Source organism: Salvelinus namaycush, chromosome 26 (genome assembly GCF_016432855.1).
Source record: "Salvelinus namaycush isolate Seneca chromosome 26, SaNama_1.0, whole genome shotgun sequence".
NCBI classification, from domain to species: domain Eukaryota; kingdom Metazoa; phylum Chordata; class Actinopteri; order Salmoniformes; family Salmonidae; genus Salvelinus; species Salvelinus namaycush.
In genome coordinates this window covers 4,474,607-4,492,869 of record NC_052332.1, presented here as the reverse complement: position 1 = coordinate 4,492,869, position 18,263 = coordinate 4,474,607, and the positions used below count along the sequence as shown (strand labels likewise).

General features: G+C 45.2%; 1 protein-coding gene across 5 annotated transcripts in view; it reads left to right on the top strand.

Annotated features, from left to right (window-relative positions):
* LOC120020919 (2-oxoglutarate dehydrogenase, mitochondrial-like) overlaps positions 1 to 18,263 on the top strand; it is a 53,429-nt gene that overhangs the window by 13,066 nt on the left and 22,100 nt on the right. Inside the window, exons 3-5 of one of the 5 annotated variants that reach the window (XM_038964553.1) lie at positions 13,135 to 13,323; positions 13,894 to 13,996; positions 17,904 to 17,948. In XM_038964553.1, the coding sequence (XP_038820481.1) occupies positions 13,135 to 13,323; positions 13,894 to 13,996; positions 17,904 to 17,948 (337 nt within the window). Of the gene's footprint in view, positions 1 to 13,134; positions 13,324 to 13,499; positions 13,594 to 13,893; positions 13,997 to 17,903; positions 17,949 to 18,263 lie in introns of those variants that run through there. The other 4 variants (XM_038964548.1, XM_038964551.1, XM_038964549.1 and 1 more) reach the window with 4 other exon arrangements.

Below are 18,263 nucleotides of genomic sequence, written 5' to 3'. Positions count from 1 at the left end.
CTAGTTTATATATCCCAGAACTCTGATTATGAAATGGTGTGTGTTACTGCATCCCAGTATTTAGCCAGCTAAAGAATCCTGGCTGGCCCACTTTTGAAGCATTCTCAGACGCCTGCTCTGTTCAACCAATGCTTAACTTCTCTAGGGTAGGGGGCAGCATTCGGAATTTTGGCTGAAAAGCATGCCCAAATTAAACTGCCAGCTACTCATCCCCAGAAGATAAGATATGCATATTATTAGTATATTTGGATAGACAACACTCTGAAGTTTCTAAAACTGTTTGAATCATGTCTGTGAGTATAACAGAACTTATTTAGCAGGCGAAACCCCGAGGACAAACCATTCAGATTTTTTTTTTGAGGTCACTCTCTTTTCAATTAGTTTTCATTGGGAAACCAGATTTCTAAGGGACCTGCTTGCAGTTCCTACCGCTTCCACTGGATGTCAACAGTCTTGAGAAATTGGTTGAGGTTATTCCTTTCTGTAATGAAGAAGTACGGCCATCTTGAACGAGAGTCACTTGAAGTGTCCTGTTAGATAGAAGCGCGTGACCAGAAAGCTAGCTATAGTTGGTTTTAATCCTGTATTGAACACATATCATCCCGTCTTCAATTTTATCGATTATTAACGTTAAAAAATACCTAAAGTTGTATTACAAAAGTAGTTTGACATTTTTTGGCAAAGTTTACAGGTAAACTTTGAGATATTTTGTAGTCACGTTTGAGCAAGTTGGAACCAGTGTTTTTCTGGATCAAACGCGCCAAATGAATGGACATTTTGGATATATATCGACGGAATTAATCGAACAAAAGGACAATTTGTGATGTTTATGGGACATATTGGAGTGCCAACAACAGAAGCTCGTCAAAGGTAAGGCATTAATTATATTTTTATTTCTGCATTTTGTGTCGCGCCTGCAGGGTTGAAATATGCTTCTCTGTCTTTGTTTACTATTGTGCTATCCTCAGATAATAGCATTGTTTGCTTTTGCCGAAAAGCCTATTTGAATTCTGACATGTTGGCTGGATTCACAACCAGTGTAGCTTTAATTTGGTATCTTTCATGTTTGATTTAATGAAAGTTAGATTTTTATAGTAATTTTCATAGTAATTAATTTGAATTTGGCGTTCTGCATTTTCTCTGGCTTTTTGCCAAGTGAGACAGTAGCGTCCCGCCTAAACTCAGATTTTTTGGATATAAATATGAACTTTACCGAACAAAACATACATGTATTGTGTAACATGAAGTCCTATGAGTGTCATCTGATGAAGATCATCAAAGGTTAGTGATTAATTTTATCTCTGCTTTTTGTTACTCCTCCCTTTGGCTGGAAAATTTTTTTTTTCTGTGACTTGGCTCATACCTAACATAATCGTTTGGTGGGCTTTCGTCGTAAAACCTTTTTGAAATCGGACACTTTGGCTGGATTTACAACAAGTGTATCCTTTAAAATGGTGTAAAATACTTGTATGTTTGAGGAATTTAAATTATGGGATTTCTGTTGTTTTGAATTTGGCGCCCTGCAGTTTCACTGGCTGTTGACGAGGTGGGACGCTACCGTCCCACATACCCTAGAGAGGTTAACATGGCTTACTGACCTAAAAACCAAGCCCTAGAAACTACTGTTCACTCAATGTAATTGTTCATGTTATTGCAAGGTATTTGTCACAAGTGTAGAGAGGAGTAGGCAGGAGGTAGTCGCAGGTTTAGAACTACTGAACTTATTAAAGCACTATATATCTAAAAGTGGGACAAATTCCAAAGTGCAAAATAATAAAGTACTTAGGAAATAGTAGGAGAGATTCCTCGCAGGAAAACAAGCAGCATTTACAATGACCGACAAAAACAAATGACAGAGCGAGTGTATATATACAGTGATAGAGTGGGGATTGGAACCAGGTGTGTAATGATGACGAGACAAGTCCGGGGTTGATGAGTGAAGGGCGTTTGCCAGCAGCAGGTTCGGCAGCAGCTAGCAGCTTGGGGACGACCCCGGAGACGCGGTGCGAGTCGGTCGGGACGACGCCTGTGGAAGGCCTGAATGAGAGAATGGTCCAGGACGTCATGCGCCGGAACCCAGCACCGCTCTTCGGGACCGTACTCCTCCCAGTCGACCAGGTACTGGAGAGACCTCCATGACGCCGTGAGTCCAACAGACTGCGGACGGAGAACTCCGGGGCCCCCTCGACGTCCAAGGGAGGAGGGGTGCATCGTGGGGTCCAGCACTACCCAAGGGACCAGCTGCCACCGGCCTGAGGATAAATACATGAAATGAGGGTGGGATACGGTAATTGACGGTGAGCTGAAATCTGTACGTCACCTCATTGACTCTCCTCAGGTTATTGAACGTCCCCAGAAACCGCGGGCTCAGCTTCCGGCAGGGCAGGCGGAGGGGAACATCCTTCGTAGAAAGCCAGACCCTGTCACCGGGGTGAAAGACCGGGGCCACACTGCGGAGACGATCAGCCTGCACCGTCTCCTGGAGGACGACGCGCTGGAGAAGGGTGTGCGCTGTGTTCCATACCTCCTCGGCGCGCCGGAACCAATCGTCCACCGCATGAGCCTCGATCTGACTCCGGTGCCAGGCCCGGCTGATAGCCTAGAACACATTGAAAGGGTGTGAGGTTAGTGGAGGAGTGACGGAGGGAGTTTTGTGCATATTCTTCCCAAGGCAGAAACGCAGCCCACTCCCCCGGCCGGTCCTGACAGTAACTACGAAGGTACCTACCCAGTTCCTGATTTATCCTTTCCACCTGCCCATTTGATTGGGGACAATACCAGGAGGTGAGCCTGACCATGACACCCAGTCATTCCATAAAGGCCTTCCAGACACGGGAGGTGAACTGAGGATCACGGTCAGACACGATGTTCTCTGGGATCCCGCAGTGCCGGAAGACACCGTAGTCTGCATGGCTGTAGGGAGACCAGGCATAGGAATCAAACGACAGGCTTTGGGAAACCGGTCCACAATGACCAGGATGGTGATGTGCCCCTCCGAGGGGGGAAGATCTGTGACAAAGTCCACGGAGAGATGACACCAGGATCGTTGTGGAACCGACAGCGGGTGGAGTTTGCCATAGGGAAGGTGTCTCGGTGTCTTTCTCTGTGTGCAGGTGGAGCAGGAAGAGACGTAAACCCGGATGTCCTGGGCTAAGGTGGGCCACCAGTACTTGGTGGAGAGACAGTCGATAGTACGGGCTATACCCGGGTGCCCCGACACAGGTGCTGCATGTGCCCAGGCGAGGAGATGGTCCTGCACATCAGAGGGCCTTTAGATATGCCCCTCGGGACAGTGGGCAGGTGAGGGCTCCACAACAGGACCTACAATGCGGGACAGGGGATGAATGGGTGTCACTTTCTCCCTCTGATCCTCTGTGTCATGCACTCGGGACAATGCATCGGCCTTGACATTCTTAGATCCCGACCGGTAGGAGAGGGTAAAGTCAAACCTGGAGAAGAATAGGGCCCACCTGGCCTGACGCGGGTTCAGCCTCTTCGCTGCTCGAATATACTCTAGGTTCCGGTGATACGTCCAAACAAGGAATGGGTGTAGAGCACCCTCCAGCCAGTTGTCGCCATGTTTTCCAGCGCCTTCTTGACGGCCAGCAACTCATGATCCCCCAGGTCGTAATTCCGCTCCGTGGGAGACAGCTTCCGTGAGTAGAAGGCGCATGGATGGAGTTTAGGCAGCGATCCAGTGCGTTGGGAGATAATAGCCCCTACTCCAACCTCTGTGGTGTCCACCTCCAAGATGAAGGGCAGAGATGGGTCAGGATGAGCCAGAACAGGTGAGTTTGTAAAACGTTCCTTGAGCATACAGAAGGCTTCGTTGGCCTCCTCAGTCCAGCGCAGCTGTCTAGGACCTCCCTTCAAGACAGAGGTGAGAGGGGTCACCACTGTGCTGATACCCCTAATGAAGTGCCTGGAATAGTTGGCAAAACCTAGGAAGCTCTGCACCGCCTTTATGTTGGATGGAACAGGCCACGACCGTACCGCACTGATCCTCTGCTCTTCCATCTCCGCTCCCGCGGTGGATATCTGATAACCCAGGTAGGAGACCGCCTGCTGGAAGAATAGGCACTTCTCCGCCTTGGTGTAAAGGTGATGCCCTATCAGCCTATCCAAAACAGACCTGACATGAGAGACATGTTGCTCGCGTGTAGTGGAGTAAACCAAGATGTTGTCTATGTACACCACTATACAGCGACCCAACATGTCTCTAAACAGCTCGTTAACCTCTCTGGGATATGTGGGACGGTAGCGTCCCACCTCGACAACAGCAAGTGAAATTGCAGGGCGCCAAATTCAAACCAACAGAAATCCCATAATTAAAATTCCTCAAACATACAAGTATTTTACACCATTTTAAAGATAAACTTCTTGTAAATCCAGCCACAGTGTCCGATTTCAAATAGGCTTTACGGGCTAAAGCACACCAAACGATTATGTTAGGTCAGCACCATAAAGCCATTTTCCAGCCAAGGAGAGCCCTCACAAAAGTCAGAAATAGCGATTAAATTAATCACTAACCTTTGATCTTCATCAGATGGCACTCACAGGACTTCATGTTACACAATAAATGTGTGTTTTGTTCGATAAAGTTAATCTTTATGTCCAAAAACCTCATTTGAAATTGGTGTGTTATGGTCAGAAATGCATTGTCTCAAACAAACATCCGGTGAAAGTGCAGAGAGCCACATCAAATTACAGAAATCCTCATAATAAACATTGATAAAAGATACAAGTGTTATTCATGGGAATATAGATAAACTTCTCCTTAATGCAACCGCTGTGTCAGATTTCAAAAATGCTTTACGGCGAAAGCACACCTTGCGATTATGTTTGGTAAGCGCCAAGTCACAGAAAAACATACAGCCATTTTCCAAAGAAGGAGAGGTGTCACAAAAGTCAGAAATAGCATTATAAATATTCACTTACCTTTGATGATCTTCATCAGAATGCACTCCCAGGAATCCCAGTTCCACAATAAATGTTTGTTTTGTTCGATAAAGTCCATAATTTATGTCCAAATACCTCCTTTTTGTTTGCGCGTTTAGTTCACAAATCCAAACTCAGGAGGCGCGGGCAAGTCCGGGCAAAAGTTCAGACGAAAAGTCATATTACAGTTCGTAGAAACATGTCAAACAATGTATAGAATCAATCTTTAGGATGTTTTTATCATAAATCTTCAATAATGTTTCAACCGGAGAATTCCTTTGTCTTTAGAAATGCAATGGAACGCAGCTAACTCTCACGGGCGTGCGCGAGACTGAGCTCATGGCACTCTGCTAGACCTCTGGTTGAAACGGCTCTCATTCTCTCCCGCTTCACAGTAGAAGCCCCAAACAAGGTTCTAAAGACTGTTGACATCTAGTGGAAGCCGTAGAAAGTGCAATATGACCCCATAGACACTGTATATTTGATAGGCAATGAGTTGAAAAACTACAAACCTCAGATTTCCCACTTCCTGGTTGGATTTTTTCTCAGGTTTTTGCCTGCCATATGAGTTCTGTTATACTCACAGACATCATTCAAACAGTTTTAGAAACTTCAGAGTGTTTTCTATCCAAATCTACTAATTATATGCATATTCTAGCTTTTGGGCCTGAGTAGCAGGCAGTTTACTCTGGGCACCTTATTATCCAAGCTACTCAATACTGCCCCCCAGTCCCAAAGAAGTTAATGAAGGATTGAAACACTGAGGGTGCATTTGTCAGGCCGTAGGGCAATAGCCTGTATTGGTAGTGCCCGGTACTGGTGCTGAAGGCGGTCTTCCATTCATCCCCCTCTCTGATGCGCACCAGGTTGTAGGCACCGCGTAAATCCAATTTGGTAAAGTACTGAGCACCGTGCATCTGTTCGATCACAGTGGGTATGAGAGGCAGGGGATAACTGAATTTAACAGTTGCCTTATTCAGTGTGCGGTTATCGATACAGGGGCGGAGACCTCCGTCCTTCTTCTTCATGAAAAAGAAGCTGGAGAGGTGGACGGACGGAGGAATCCTTGGGCCAGCACCTGCTGGACGTAGACCACCATGGCTTCTACCCTCTCTCGCATGCAGAGACCGATGTGCCCTTGCGGGAGGGTAGAACCAGGCAGTAGGTCGATAGTGCAGTCCCATGGGCGATGAGGGGGCAGGCACGTGGCACGAGTCTTCGAAAAAGCCATCTGTAGGTCCTTAGATTTCTCTGGGATAGGGACGTGGGTTACCTGTTTTGGACTTTCCACGGAGGTGGCACAGATAGACACAGATAGACACCTCCCCTGACACTCCTGCGACCAACCCAACAACCTCCTCTCTGTCTACGATATCTGGGGTTATGCAACTGTAACCAGGAGAAACCTAAAACTACGGAGTGTGCAGGAGAGTCTAAGATGAGGAAAGTGATGCGTTCATGGTGGTTGTAAGCAACTGTGAGGGAAATGGGATTCGTGATCTGGCACACCAGTCCTGTTCCTAGGGGACGGTTGTCTAGGGCATGAACTGGGATTGGGGGTTGTAAAGAGACTAGAGGAATGCGAAGTGATAAGGCCACTAACCGGTCTAGGAAATTACCTGCAGTACCTGAGTCCATTAGAGCAGGACTCAGTGGGGGACCAGGATAGTCCGGGAAGGTGACAGGAAGGAGGACGGGCTGGGTGGACAGAGAGGAGCAAGGCACATCGAAGGCCTACCTGGGAAGAAGCAGGAGCGCTCCTCGGCCTATCGCTTCCTCACCTGGTTCTCCTTCTGGGACAGGTGTTCCAGGGGTCTGACTCCCTGCAGTAGGAGCAGAGACCCTGTTGATGGCGGCATTGACGTTCCTCTGGGGGAAGGTGCGTCATGCCCACCTCCATGGGCTCAGTCTTGCTGGAGGTTCCGGAGAGAGACCCGAACACCCGGGATGGGCGACGACAGGCACGCAGGAGATTATCCAGGCGGACGGCCATGACGATGAGCTAGTCCAGTGTGATGTCCTCATCGCGACAGGCCAGCTCGGTCTGGATGTCCGCCTGTAGCCTGCAGTGGAAAACCGTCAACAGGGCCTGGTCGTTCCAGCCAGTGGACGCAGCCACCATCCGGAAATCCAGAGCGTACTCAGACGCTGTACTGGACCCCTGGCGTAGACTGAGGAGATGCTCACCTCCCTCTCGGTCCTCTGTAGGGTGGTCGAAAACTGCACTTCTGGACCGCCCCTCTCCCAGATGGCGTGCACGCACTCCAGAGCCCAGGCTGTCAGCCCCAAGATCACCAAGGCCACCTTGTCCCTCTCGGAGGCCATCCTGGCATGACGAGCAAGGTGGAGGTCACACTGCAGGAGAAACCCCCTACAGTGAGCTGGGGTGCCGTCAAACCGCTCTGGGAGGGGCAGGTGGACATTGCTGATCAGACCTGGTGATGTAGATTGTGACTGGAACAACCGTGGGGAGCTGGGAAGGTGGTGGTGTAGCCTGCAGCTGGCGTATGGTCCGGAGCACCACGTCCATGGCAGTCCCGAGGTGCTCCTGGCACGAGTCGTGGTCTCCTATAGCGGAGAGGTCGGGATGTCCTGCTGCTTCCTGTTCTCTTGGGTCGATCATTCTGTCACAAGTGTAGAGAGGAGTAGGCAGGAGGCAGTCGCAGGTTTAGAACTTCTGCATTTATTAAAGCATTATATATATCTAAAAGCAGGACGAAACCCAAAGTACAAAATAATAAACTACTCAGGAAATAGTAGGAAAACAAGAAACATTTACAATGACCGACAAAGACTTCTTCTACTTCTATGAGGTTTAACGGCGGTTAGCATCCAATTTGTTGCATTACCACCACCTACTACACTGGAATACAAGTCCCTTATACTTTGCTTGAAAAATACAAATGTAATAAATAAATACCCTACCGTCTAACACTACACTCACTAATTTCAAAATTATATCAAATAAAATTAACACCACCCTACTCCACTAATTAAATGTATTTATTCCTACCTCATGTCATCATCCTGAAAGGATGGGACATCACCACTTAACACACCCTGTAACTCTTCTGATGTCAAGTCTCGCACAGCAAAATACCATTCTGCAGCTGCCACCACAACCTCAATTTTTTGCGACTTCCGTTCCATCCCTGCAGTACAGTTGATAACCATTACTATAAATTCAAAAAATCCAATCTTACTGAAACTTATATCACTTTTTGGCCTATCCCTCTATACTGGTATATCTCTACTACTCTCACAACTCCTCCCCCTTAACCAATCTTCTTCTACTTTCTTCACTGCCTCAGTATATGACAAATTCTGCACTACTCTAACCCTGGAAACCTCAACCTGCCTTTCTCGCACGAGACATTTCTGATCCCCAGCTCCATGGGCACCCCTACAATTAACACATTCCACTACTTTCACCAATACTACACATTTCTTTGTCTCATGCCCTTCTGCACATTTCTCACACATTGGACCCTCCCTCCTACACACTGCTGCAACATGCCCATAAGCTTGACACCTGTAACATCGTAATGTATTCGGCACATACGCTTGTACAGGATAACTTATATATCCTAACTTCACTTTGTCGGGTAAGGACTCAACTTCAAAACTCAAAAGAACAGACAATGACTCTTCTGTTTCGCCACCCTGTCTCCGTCGCATCAAACGACAAGCATCACATACACCGGGAATCTTTTCCCTCAGCTGGTCAACTTTTATGTTTACTGCTACTCCAGTTATCATTCCTTTCATTGGTGCCCTTTTCTTGAGAGCAAAACAATTCACTTTTCTTGCCCCCATTTTTGTTTTACTCCGAGCGCTTTCTCCCTCTGACCAACAGAAACACAAACAATTATTACTAGACCACTTCTGGTTACCCTCATCGATTCCACTTTACTCAACTCTTTTTTTTCACCCACCTTGAAACCACAAATGGATCAGCCAAATTTTTTTCCATAAACTTCACTCCTACTGTCACAGACTCGTCTTTTTCCTGACCCTCGGTGCATACCTCGGTCTCCGATAACTTCACCACACCTACCACCTCCGATTCACTTCCATTTTTCCTCCTGTCTTCAGCTCCCTCTGCTTACACTTTCTACCATTTCTTCTTTAACAAACCATCTCCATTTTTTCCACCATTTTTATCCGACTCAAGCTCACCCTCTTCTTCCCTCTATCTCTTAGACCTCCTCCCTCTCTTTTTCCAAGGATATGTCTCCTTATGATAATACTGCACTACTCCTGACAATCATCTTGTTCTTTCTTTCTCTAAGGACTCCATTTACACCACCTCGCCACGTCCTTTTGTTTTCGGCATCACCGAGAAAGACAAATGACAGAGGGAGTATATATACAGTGATAGAGGGGAGATTGGAACCAGGGGTGTGTAATGATGACGAGACAAGTCCGGGGTTGATGAGTGAAGGGCGTTCGGCAGCAGCTAGAAAGCAGGCGATGCCGAACGCCTGAGCTGGACAGGAGGGGGAGCCAACGCGAAGGCTGGTGTGACAGTATTGAATGAACGTGTAACTGCATGTAATTGTACATCAAGATTTGTATATTGTAGAGTAGTTTTTGGCTCAATGACAGCGTTTTGATCAGACTAAAACCTGCAGATATTACAAAGCCTATTCAAAAGCACTCACTGTGACTGATATGGCATGGGTCACATCCAAAAGAGAAATGCACTAAATTAATATTGTTTGTTTTCTCCCCTTGTGCTAAATTAGTTTAAAGGGTGACTGCACTTCCTCCTTTGGCCTCATTTTAGATTTGGTTCATTAAGAAATGCTAGCAGCCATGACTGAATTCAAACGTGAGTTGGTTTTGGGGTGTGGTTTGATGTGGGTGTCTCGTGTGTGCTCGCAGGTGGCAGAGTTAGCTAAATGATTTAGCCAATTAGCTTCAGCTAGCTGGTGTGAGACCGTGGCAAAGTTGGTTTGACTTTCGATAGCCTATCTCTGGGGCTAGTTAGGGAAATGAGACGACATTTTGTAAATATTTTAAATGCTTTCAATATTTGTATATGTGTAGTGGAAAAATAAAGACAGTGAACAAATGTGAACGATGATGAAGGCCAGTGATGAAGATGCATCGAGCGACTTGCTGGCGCCAAAGCCCAGCACGATGACAATCACAATTTATGGCATTGGTAGAATGACAGACCATCTGTGGCAATCTCAATGAAGAGACATTCCCACAGAAGTCCTAGGGTCACTGTAGCCAGGAGAGGTGAAGACTTATGAAACTTGAATTGACTAAATTAATGTTGCTGTGTGAATTAAAGTGTCATGTTTGGATTGTTTCAGGAGTTCATAAAGACCTATGAATTTTTATATATTTCATTGTACTGTAAGTGATGTGGATTTATTGTTACAGAGAAACTGTTGTTCTGGTCGTTGGACGGCGCATAGTTCAAAGTGGAGCTATAATTTAGAAAATAGTTATATCCAAGAATGTCAGTGTTGTTTTCATGCCTTTGTTTTAATGTTTTGAGCCATGCAAAGGGATGTGAATTAGATTATGGGAGATACTGGGATTTGGCGCTCTTGGAAAGAATAAAAGCTGGGTTTAAACGTTGATCATGGAGTCATTGGTAAACCGACCTCCTGATATACGCTTGTATGTCAGTGGTGAATTGTCTATGCGGTTAAAGACTTTTATTTTCATTGTGAAGATTTCTGGTATGTACCATTTGTTAACTGTATTCTTATTGCGTAACTGTAATAAATCGGATTATTTTTAAATGGATACAAACCGTAGTCTTCTAACTGTGCATCTCTGAGCTGAGGGTTAACTCAATAATTTAATGCTAGGACAATGATTGCACGATATTAGCTCTTTGTTCCTTAGCCTCTTAATAATTGCATAACGGTAAACCTAGACACATGCGTCTTATAATATTCCGAGGGGTGACGCAAGGCTCTCAACTTTGGCTATACCCACTGGATACAATTATGGGCTTATAGCCTTCAAATAATTATGGAGTCAGATAGTACATATATTATGGGCATAGACCCTCTACACTAATTCTCTGTATTCCTCAGAGGAAGTGAATTTTCACTATTCTACATATGCATTTCAACAATTTATAGTTTGAAGTTTAAGTCATTGAAATTCTGAGCTATTGAAATTGTAACATATTATCCCATGTATATTGTGTAATTGACCTAAGGTCCCTAACTAGCCCAATATGGATATCCAAAGATGATTTCTTGTGTGCTGCCAGCTGTGGGCAAGATAGAAGCAAACCCAACCTTCATTTGTGTTGTGATGCAGTCACAAACAATGTTTTGGAACGAGACTGACTTTATGACCAAAATTATCCTATTTCTACTTTGTAGTCAATTTTGACAGTAGAATATAAGCTCAGCAAAAAAAGTTATGTCCCTTTTTTAGGACCCTGTCTTTCAAAGATAATTCGTAAAAATCCAAATAACTTCACAGATCTTCATTGTAAAGTGTTTAAACACTGTTTCCCATGCTTGTTCAATAAACCATAAACAATTCATGAACATGCACCTGTGGAACGGTCGTTAAGACACTAACAGCTTACAGACGGTAGGCAATTAAGGTCACAGTTATGAAAACTTAGGACACTAAAGAGGCCTTTCTACTGACTCTGAAAAACACAAAAAGAAAGATGCGCAGGGTTCCTGCTCATCTGCGTGAACGTGCCTTAGGCATGCTGCAAGGAGGCATGAGGACTGCAGATGTGGCCAGGGCAATAAATTGCAATGTCCGACCTGTGAGACGCCTAAGACAGCGCTACAGGGAGACAGGACGGACAGCTGATCATCCTCACAGTGGCAGACCACACCTGCACAGGATCGGTACATCCGAACATCACACCTGCGGGACAGATACAGGATGGCAACAACTGCCCGAGTTACACCAGGAACACACAATCCCTTCATCAGTGCTCAGACTGTCCGCAATAGGCTGAGAGAGATTGGACTGGGTGCTTGTAGGCCTGTTGTAAGGCAGGTCCTCACCAGACATCACTGGCAACAACGTCGCCTATGGGCACAAACCCACCGTCATTGGACCAGACAGGACTGGTAAAAAGTGCTCTTCACTGACAAGTCGCGATTTTGTCTCACCAGGGGTGATGGTCGGACTCGCGTTTATCATTGACGGAATGAGCGTTACACCGAGGCCTGTACTCTATAGCGGGATCGATTTGGAGGTGGAGGGTCCGTCATGGTCTGGGGCGGTGTGTCACAGCATCATCGGACTGAGCTTGTTGTCATTGCAGGCAATCTCAACGCTGTGCATTACAGGGAAGACATCCTCCTCCCTCATGTGTTACCCTTCCTGCAGGCTCATCCTGACATGCCCCTCCAGTATGACAATGCCACCAGCCATACTGCTCGTTCTGTGCATGATTTCCTGCAAGACAGGAATGTCAGTGTTCTGCCATTGCCAGCGAAGAGCCTGGATCTCAATCCCATTGAGCACGTCTGGGACCTATTGGATTGGAGGTTGAGGGCTAGGGCCATTCCCCCCAGAAATGTCCGGGAACTTGCAGGTGCCTTGGTGGAAAAGTGGGGTAACATCTCACAGCAAGAACGGGCAAATCTGGTGCAGTCCATGAGGAGGAGATGCACTGCAGTACTTAATGCAGCTGGTGGCCACACCAGATACTGACTGTTACTTTTGATTTTACCCCCCCCCCCCCTTTGTTCAGGGACACATTAATCCATTTCTGTTAGTCACATGTCTGTGGAACTTGTTCAGTTTATGTCTCAGTTGTTGAATCTTGTTATGTTCATACAAATATTTACACATGTTACGTTTGCTGAAAATAAACGCAGTTGACAGTGAGAGGACGTTTCTATTTTTGCTGAGTTTAGGTTGTTTTCTAAATGAGAAGTTGTTTTTTAGGGTCAGTTGCTCTTTAACGTTGCTCCATGTGGCTTGGCGACCTAAGATCAATAGATAATATTAGGCAATGCAGTTGGTAACCTATTGGTACCAAATGGTGTCTTGTAGTGGTGCTAGGTTTTAAATGAATCCCAAAGAAGCAAAAGTAATTCATAGGTTTTTACAGTGTAATTACCATTTTACCTTGTCATTAATTGGTAAATACCTGGCATACCTGGATTGATGGTTTTCTAACCAAGCCCTCTTTCTGTTCTTTTGTCTCTCTCTCTCTCTCTCTCTCTCTCTCTGCAGTCATGGGATATTTTCTTCCGGAATGCTAACGCGGGGGCGCCACCAGGCGCAGCCTATCAGAGCCCTCCTCCTCTGGGTGGTGCTGCTCTGGGATTGGCTAACGCTCAGGCGATGGTCGGGGTGCAACCTAACGTGGAGAAGCTAGTGGAGGACCATCTGGCTGTACAGTCACTTGTACGAGCATACCAGGTACTGTACACACACACACACACACACACACACACACACACACACAGACACACTGAGTGTAATACCTGTGTTTAGGAGGTTCCTCTGAACACACACACACACACACTTATGCACCTTATATTATATATACACACACACACACACACACTGAGTGTCATTGCCCTGTATGCGTCTAGGTGCGGGGGCACCACATAGCCAAGCTGGACCCTCTGGACATCAGTGTTGTAGACTTTGATGAGGCCCCAGTAATGGTGGGCTTGAAGAAAGTTGGTGAGAAACATGTGCCCGCCTGCCTCGCCTCGCTGCCGTGTGTGTGCCGACTCTGATTAAGCTACTTATTTGTTAACCTTTCTGATTGATTGTCTTACTTTCTTCTTCCTCTGTTCTCCCTTCGTTTGTTCTTTCTCTTTTTCTCTTTTTCCCTCCCTCTTGCTTTCTGGATTTATTTGATCTTCCACCTCTTTTTGATTTTTCTTTCCTCCCCTCTGCTATCTTTTGCGGTTTCGTTTACTTTTAATATTTTAATTTGTCCCCTCCCTTCTTTTGAAATTGCCCCCTGCCCCCCTGTAGATTCGGGGTCACCACGTGGCACAGCTGGACCCTCTGGGCATCATGGCTGCCATCGACCCAGGCCCTCCCCCCTCTGACATCATCACCTCCAATGACAAACTGGGTGAGGAGAGGAGGGGAAGGGTTAAGGGGTAATTGAGACTGACAGGTTTTAGGCCTTAAATATAGTCTGTCGCCACATACTGTATCTAACCCTAACCCACACCCCTATCCTCACCCTTCACATGGTTTAACCCACCTGTCACCCAACTATGTCATTTTCTTAGCGTGTACTATAGCACACATGCTGCTTCTTTTAGCAGTATAGTAAACTATATATTTGGCTGTGCTAGTGTTGCATATGCCATGGGTAAATATTGCATGCCGCCATTTTGTTTCATTCATTCTCACTCACATTTAGGGCACAGAGTCAGATTGTCGCACTATTAAACCATGGGATCTAGTTATGTCTCCAGTAGGGATGCACAATATATCGGTGAACATATCAGAATCAGCCGATATTAGCAAAAATTGACAACATCGGTATAGGCCCGATGTCTAGTATAACGCCGATGTGCAAAACCGATGACAAAGCTGACGTGCATACCTATATAACGTAGGTACATGACGTAATGACGCACATAAAATTTTGCGCTACACGTGCGACACAGCATTCCTAACCTAGCCCACAATGTCTGCTGTGTGGATCGAGCAGTCAACAAGTTGAGCAGTCATTTCAAAGAGTAAGAACATTCCAGTGAGACAACTCAAAGGCGAAATCCATTAACGCCAAGATAATGGGATTCATTGCCCTTGACAATCAACCGTTCTCTGTCGTGGGTGATGTTGGCTTTCGCCGACCAGTCGAGCACCGGTACACGTTGCCCTACCGGAGTTACACAGTAATAGCGTCACTGCTATTAGCTTCACAACATAATATGGAACGCCGTTTGGGTCTTTGCGTGTCAAAAAAGATACACGTCAAATAACACTATTTGACTCGTCGAATAAGCTTTTAATTTGACACGTCAAATAATTAAAGAAATAAATTAAAGAATGGTGTGTGTTCTGAATTTGCACGTGCAAGCCAAGCGCCTCCACTACTATCAGTAGCACTGTCAAGCTGTACAAAAAAGTCTGCAAACAAGCAAACATCAGCCACGAACTATGTGTTTACAATACCGCGTTGGTAATAAAGCATTATTTGTTCGACTGCAACTTTTGGGGTAGCTAGCTTTTGCTTGGTACCTAGCTAGTACCAATACAACCAACCTGAAAACAATGACCAGTAGAAACTGCAATCATTTTCATTTTTCTTAGCAATGATTTAGGACTCCTTGTGAGTAAATATTAGCTAGGTAGCCACTTGTTGTTCACCTATTGAAATTGAACTTCAGTTCATTAAAATAAATAGCTAGCCAGCTACTTAACCCTGTTGCCCAAAGCTAACGTTATAAGCAGCCAGCTAGCTTCATCTGGCTAGTGAAGCTCGACCGGACCGGGGTATGTGTTGTGAAGCTAGCCACAATAAGGATTAGGCACAACAGTGGAATTTGCGGTTTGTCTTCAAAATAAAAGTACCTCTTTGAAAGTGATGCAGAAGGTTACAATTGGTGGAATCATGCCATATTTAGACTAGATAATGTTAAACAAGGTTGGAATGTGAAGCAATGAAATGGGGTGGGTATCAGTCTACTCGGTGACACCCACAGAAGAGTTTACGCAAATATTAGCGTAAATATTAGTAGCTCTTATCGCGGGACTGCGACTGTGTGAAATCACCTCCCCAGTCAGCCTATTGTGTGTATTGACATTCATATTGCACTGTACAGCTTTACCTAAGGATTTGGGGATCAATGAAATGGGGTATCAGTCTACTCAATACCAAAGATATTTTTTCCCAACGTCATCCTCAGAGTTTTCAGACTCCAAAACATCCACGCAGTATTGTTTTTCCTCGGGAATAGTGTTCAATACACATGGGTTGACAATAAATGTTGCTCAATACACAGTTGTTTGAGTCCCGCAATAAGAGCTACGATGCTAATGTTCTCTGGGTGTCATTGAATAGACTGATACCCCATGTCATTGATCCACAATCCATAGGTAAGGCTGTACAGTGAAATAAGTATGCCCCCAATGCAATTCTAAAGTCTAATACATCCAGTGTGATTTCAACAGATTTTTGTCAAATTTACAAATTCTTATTTTTTTGTGGATTTTATATAACAACATTCCAACCTCGTTTAGCATGATCTATTCAATTATGGCATAATTCTACTATTTGTATTAATTTGCATCACTGTCAATGACATACTTTTATGTTGAAGGCTAACCGCAAAGTCCACTATTGTGGCTAATCCATATTGTGGCTAGCTTCACATAGATGGGTCCGCCCACCATTAATCAAATAAGAACTGTCTTATAAATTAGGGTTATTTTAGATGATGACACCTAGCAATATAGTTAGCTAGGTAACTATAGCTACTGAAACAGATTATGTCGTTTTGCTATGTTTTTGTGGAAGAACATTGTTTGCATCCATGAGCTAGCTAGCTTTCTTTATGACCAGCACTGTATGTGCGCGAGACAACTTTACCAGCATCATAGCATACGTATCGATGAATCGTTGTGACATATGAAATACGAGTGATAGTGTAATCAATGTGTAATAACTACGTAAAAAAATTCTGAACGCGTTAAATTATTATGTCATATTCAGGTCCTGATTGGTCAACAAGCATGTTTGGCACGGCATCCAAACGACATTCCATAGTATGAGAAATCCTGGTTGAGAATGAAACGATTGAACAAATGAACAACGAAACAGCACAGCAAGTGAAAGAAATAGGTTTTGATTATGTTTTACTGGTAATGGGGACATACGTAAATGCCAACAAAATAACTATTTGGTCTGTGTGTGTGTGTGTGTGTGTGTGTGTGTGTGTGTGTGTGTGTGTGTGTGTGTGTGTGTGTGTGTGTGTGTGTGTGTGTGTGTGTGTGTGTGTGTGTGTGTGTGTGTGTAACCTTTATTTAACTAGGCAAGTCAGTTAAGAACAAATTCTTATTTACAATGATGGCCTACCCCGACCAAACCCGGACGACGCTGGGCCAAATGTGCGCCACCATATGGGACTCCCAATCACGGCAGGATGTGATAAAGCCTGGATTCGAACCAGGGACTGTAGTGACGCATCTTGCACTGAGATGCAGTGCCTTAGACCGCTGCGTCCATGCGTGTGTGTTAACTATTTAACTGTACTAGAATGCTTAAAAGGCCGCTAAAATGTTAAATATCGGTTATCGGTTCCGGTATCGGGTTTTTTTGGGCAAGGAAAATATCTGATATCAGTATCGGCCAAAAATGTAATATCGGTGCATCACTAGTTTCCAGGCATACTGTTATCTAATCACCCCTTCCTCCTGCCTGGGTAATCTCTAGGTTATGATCTCTGACAGAAAATGGTCACTGAGAGTGTGTGTGCATGTGTGAGTGCATATGCGTGTGTGTGTACTGAAAGGGTTTCATAGTTAAAAAAAAATGTGATTACATGGAATTTACAGTTGGCCTATTGCTAAGTGGTGTTGGGGTCAAAGAGTTCTCTTCTGCACTCTTAGAAAAAGGGTTCCAAAAGGGTTCTTTGGCTGTCCATAGGATAACTCATTTTGGTTCCAGGTAGATCTCTTTTGGGTTCTATGTAGAACCCTCTGTGTAAAGGGTTCTACATGAATCTCAACAGGGTTCTACCTGGAACCGAAAAGGGTTCTTCAAAGAGTTATCCTTTGGTTCTGTGTGTCTCAAACTGGTATTGTTGAGGTTCAGTAGTGTGTCTGACTGGCTGACTGATTGGCTGTCACTTTTAGCTGATGTCAACAGGGAAATATCTGGGTTTGTGTGTGAGTTTGAGAGACATCTGTGGGTGTGCACCAGAATATGTGTGTGTGTTTGTGTGCGTGAGTGCGTGTCACCAACCACTTTGTGTGTACGTTCCACTAACCCATATGTGTGTGTCTCTCTCTGTGTCCCCCAGACCTCTCTGGGTATAAAGAGCGCCTGTATGATCTCACTGCTGAAGGTATGGACACAGCCCCTAGACTACAATATACAGGATCCTCTACCTTTTTAAGCTCTGCTACAACTCTGCTGCTGCTGCGCCCTGGTTCCAAACCCATACCATGGCCCTGTCTCTACGTACTTGTTGTCTATGCCCTTAAGACTACGCTCTCAGATGGAGAAGCAAGGGCCTAGGGATCAGGTCACAGTATTGGTTTCCGAACTGGACGTAAGGATTTCTCTGTAGTGTCAGGTGATGTTTCCCAAGTCCCACTGATGAGTGATGGTAGGATAGTTCCCTAGTTCTTAGCTCTTCTTTTATCTCTCGGTAGCTCTT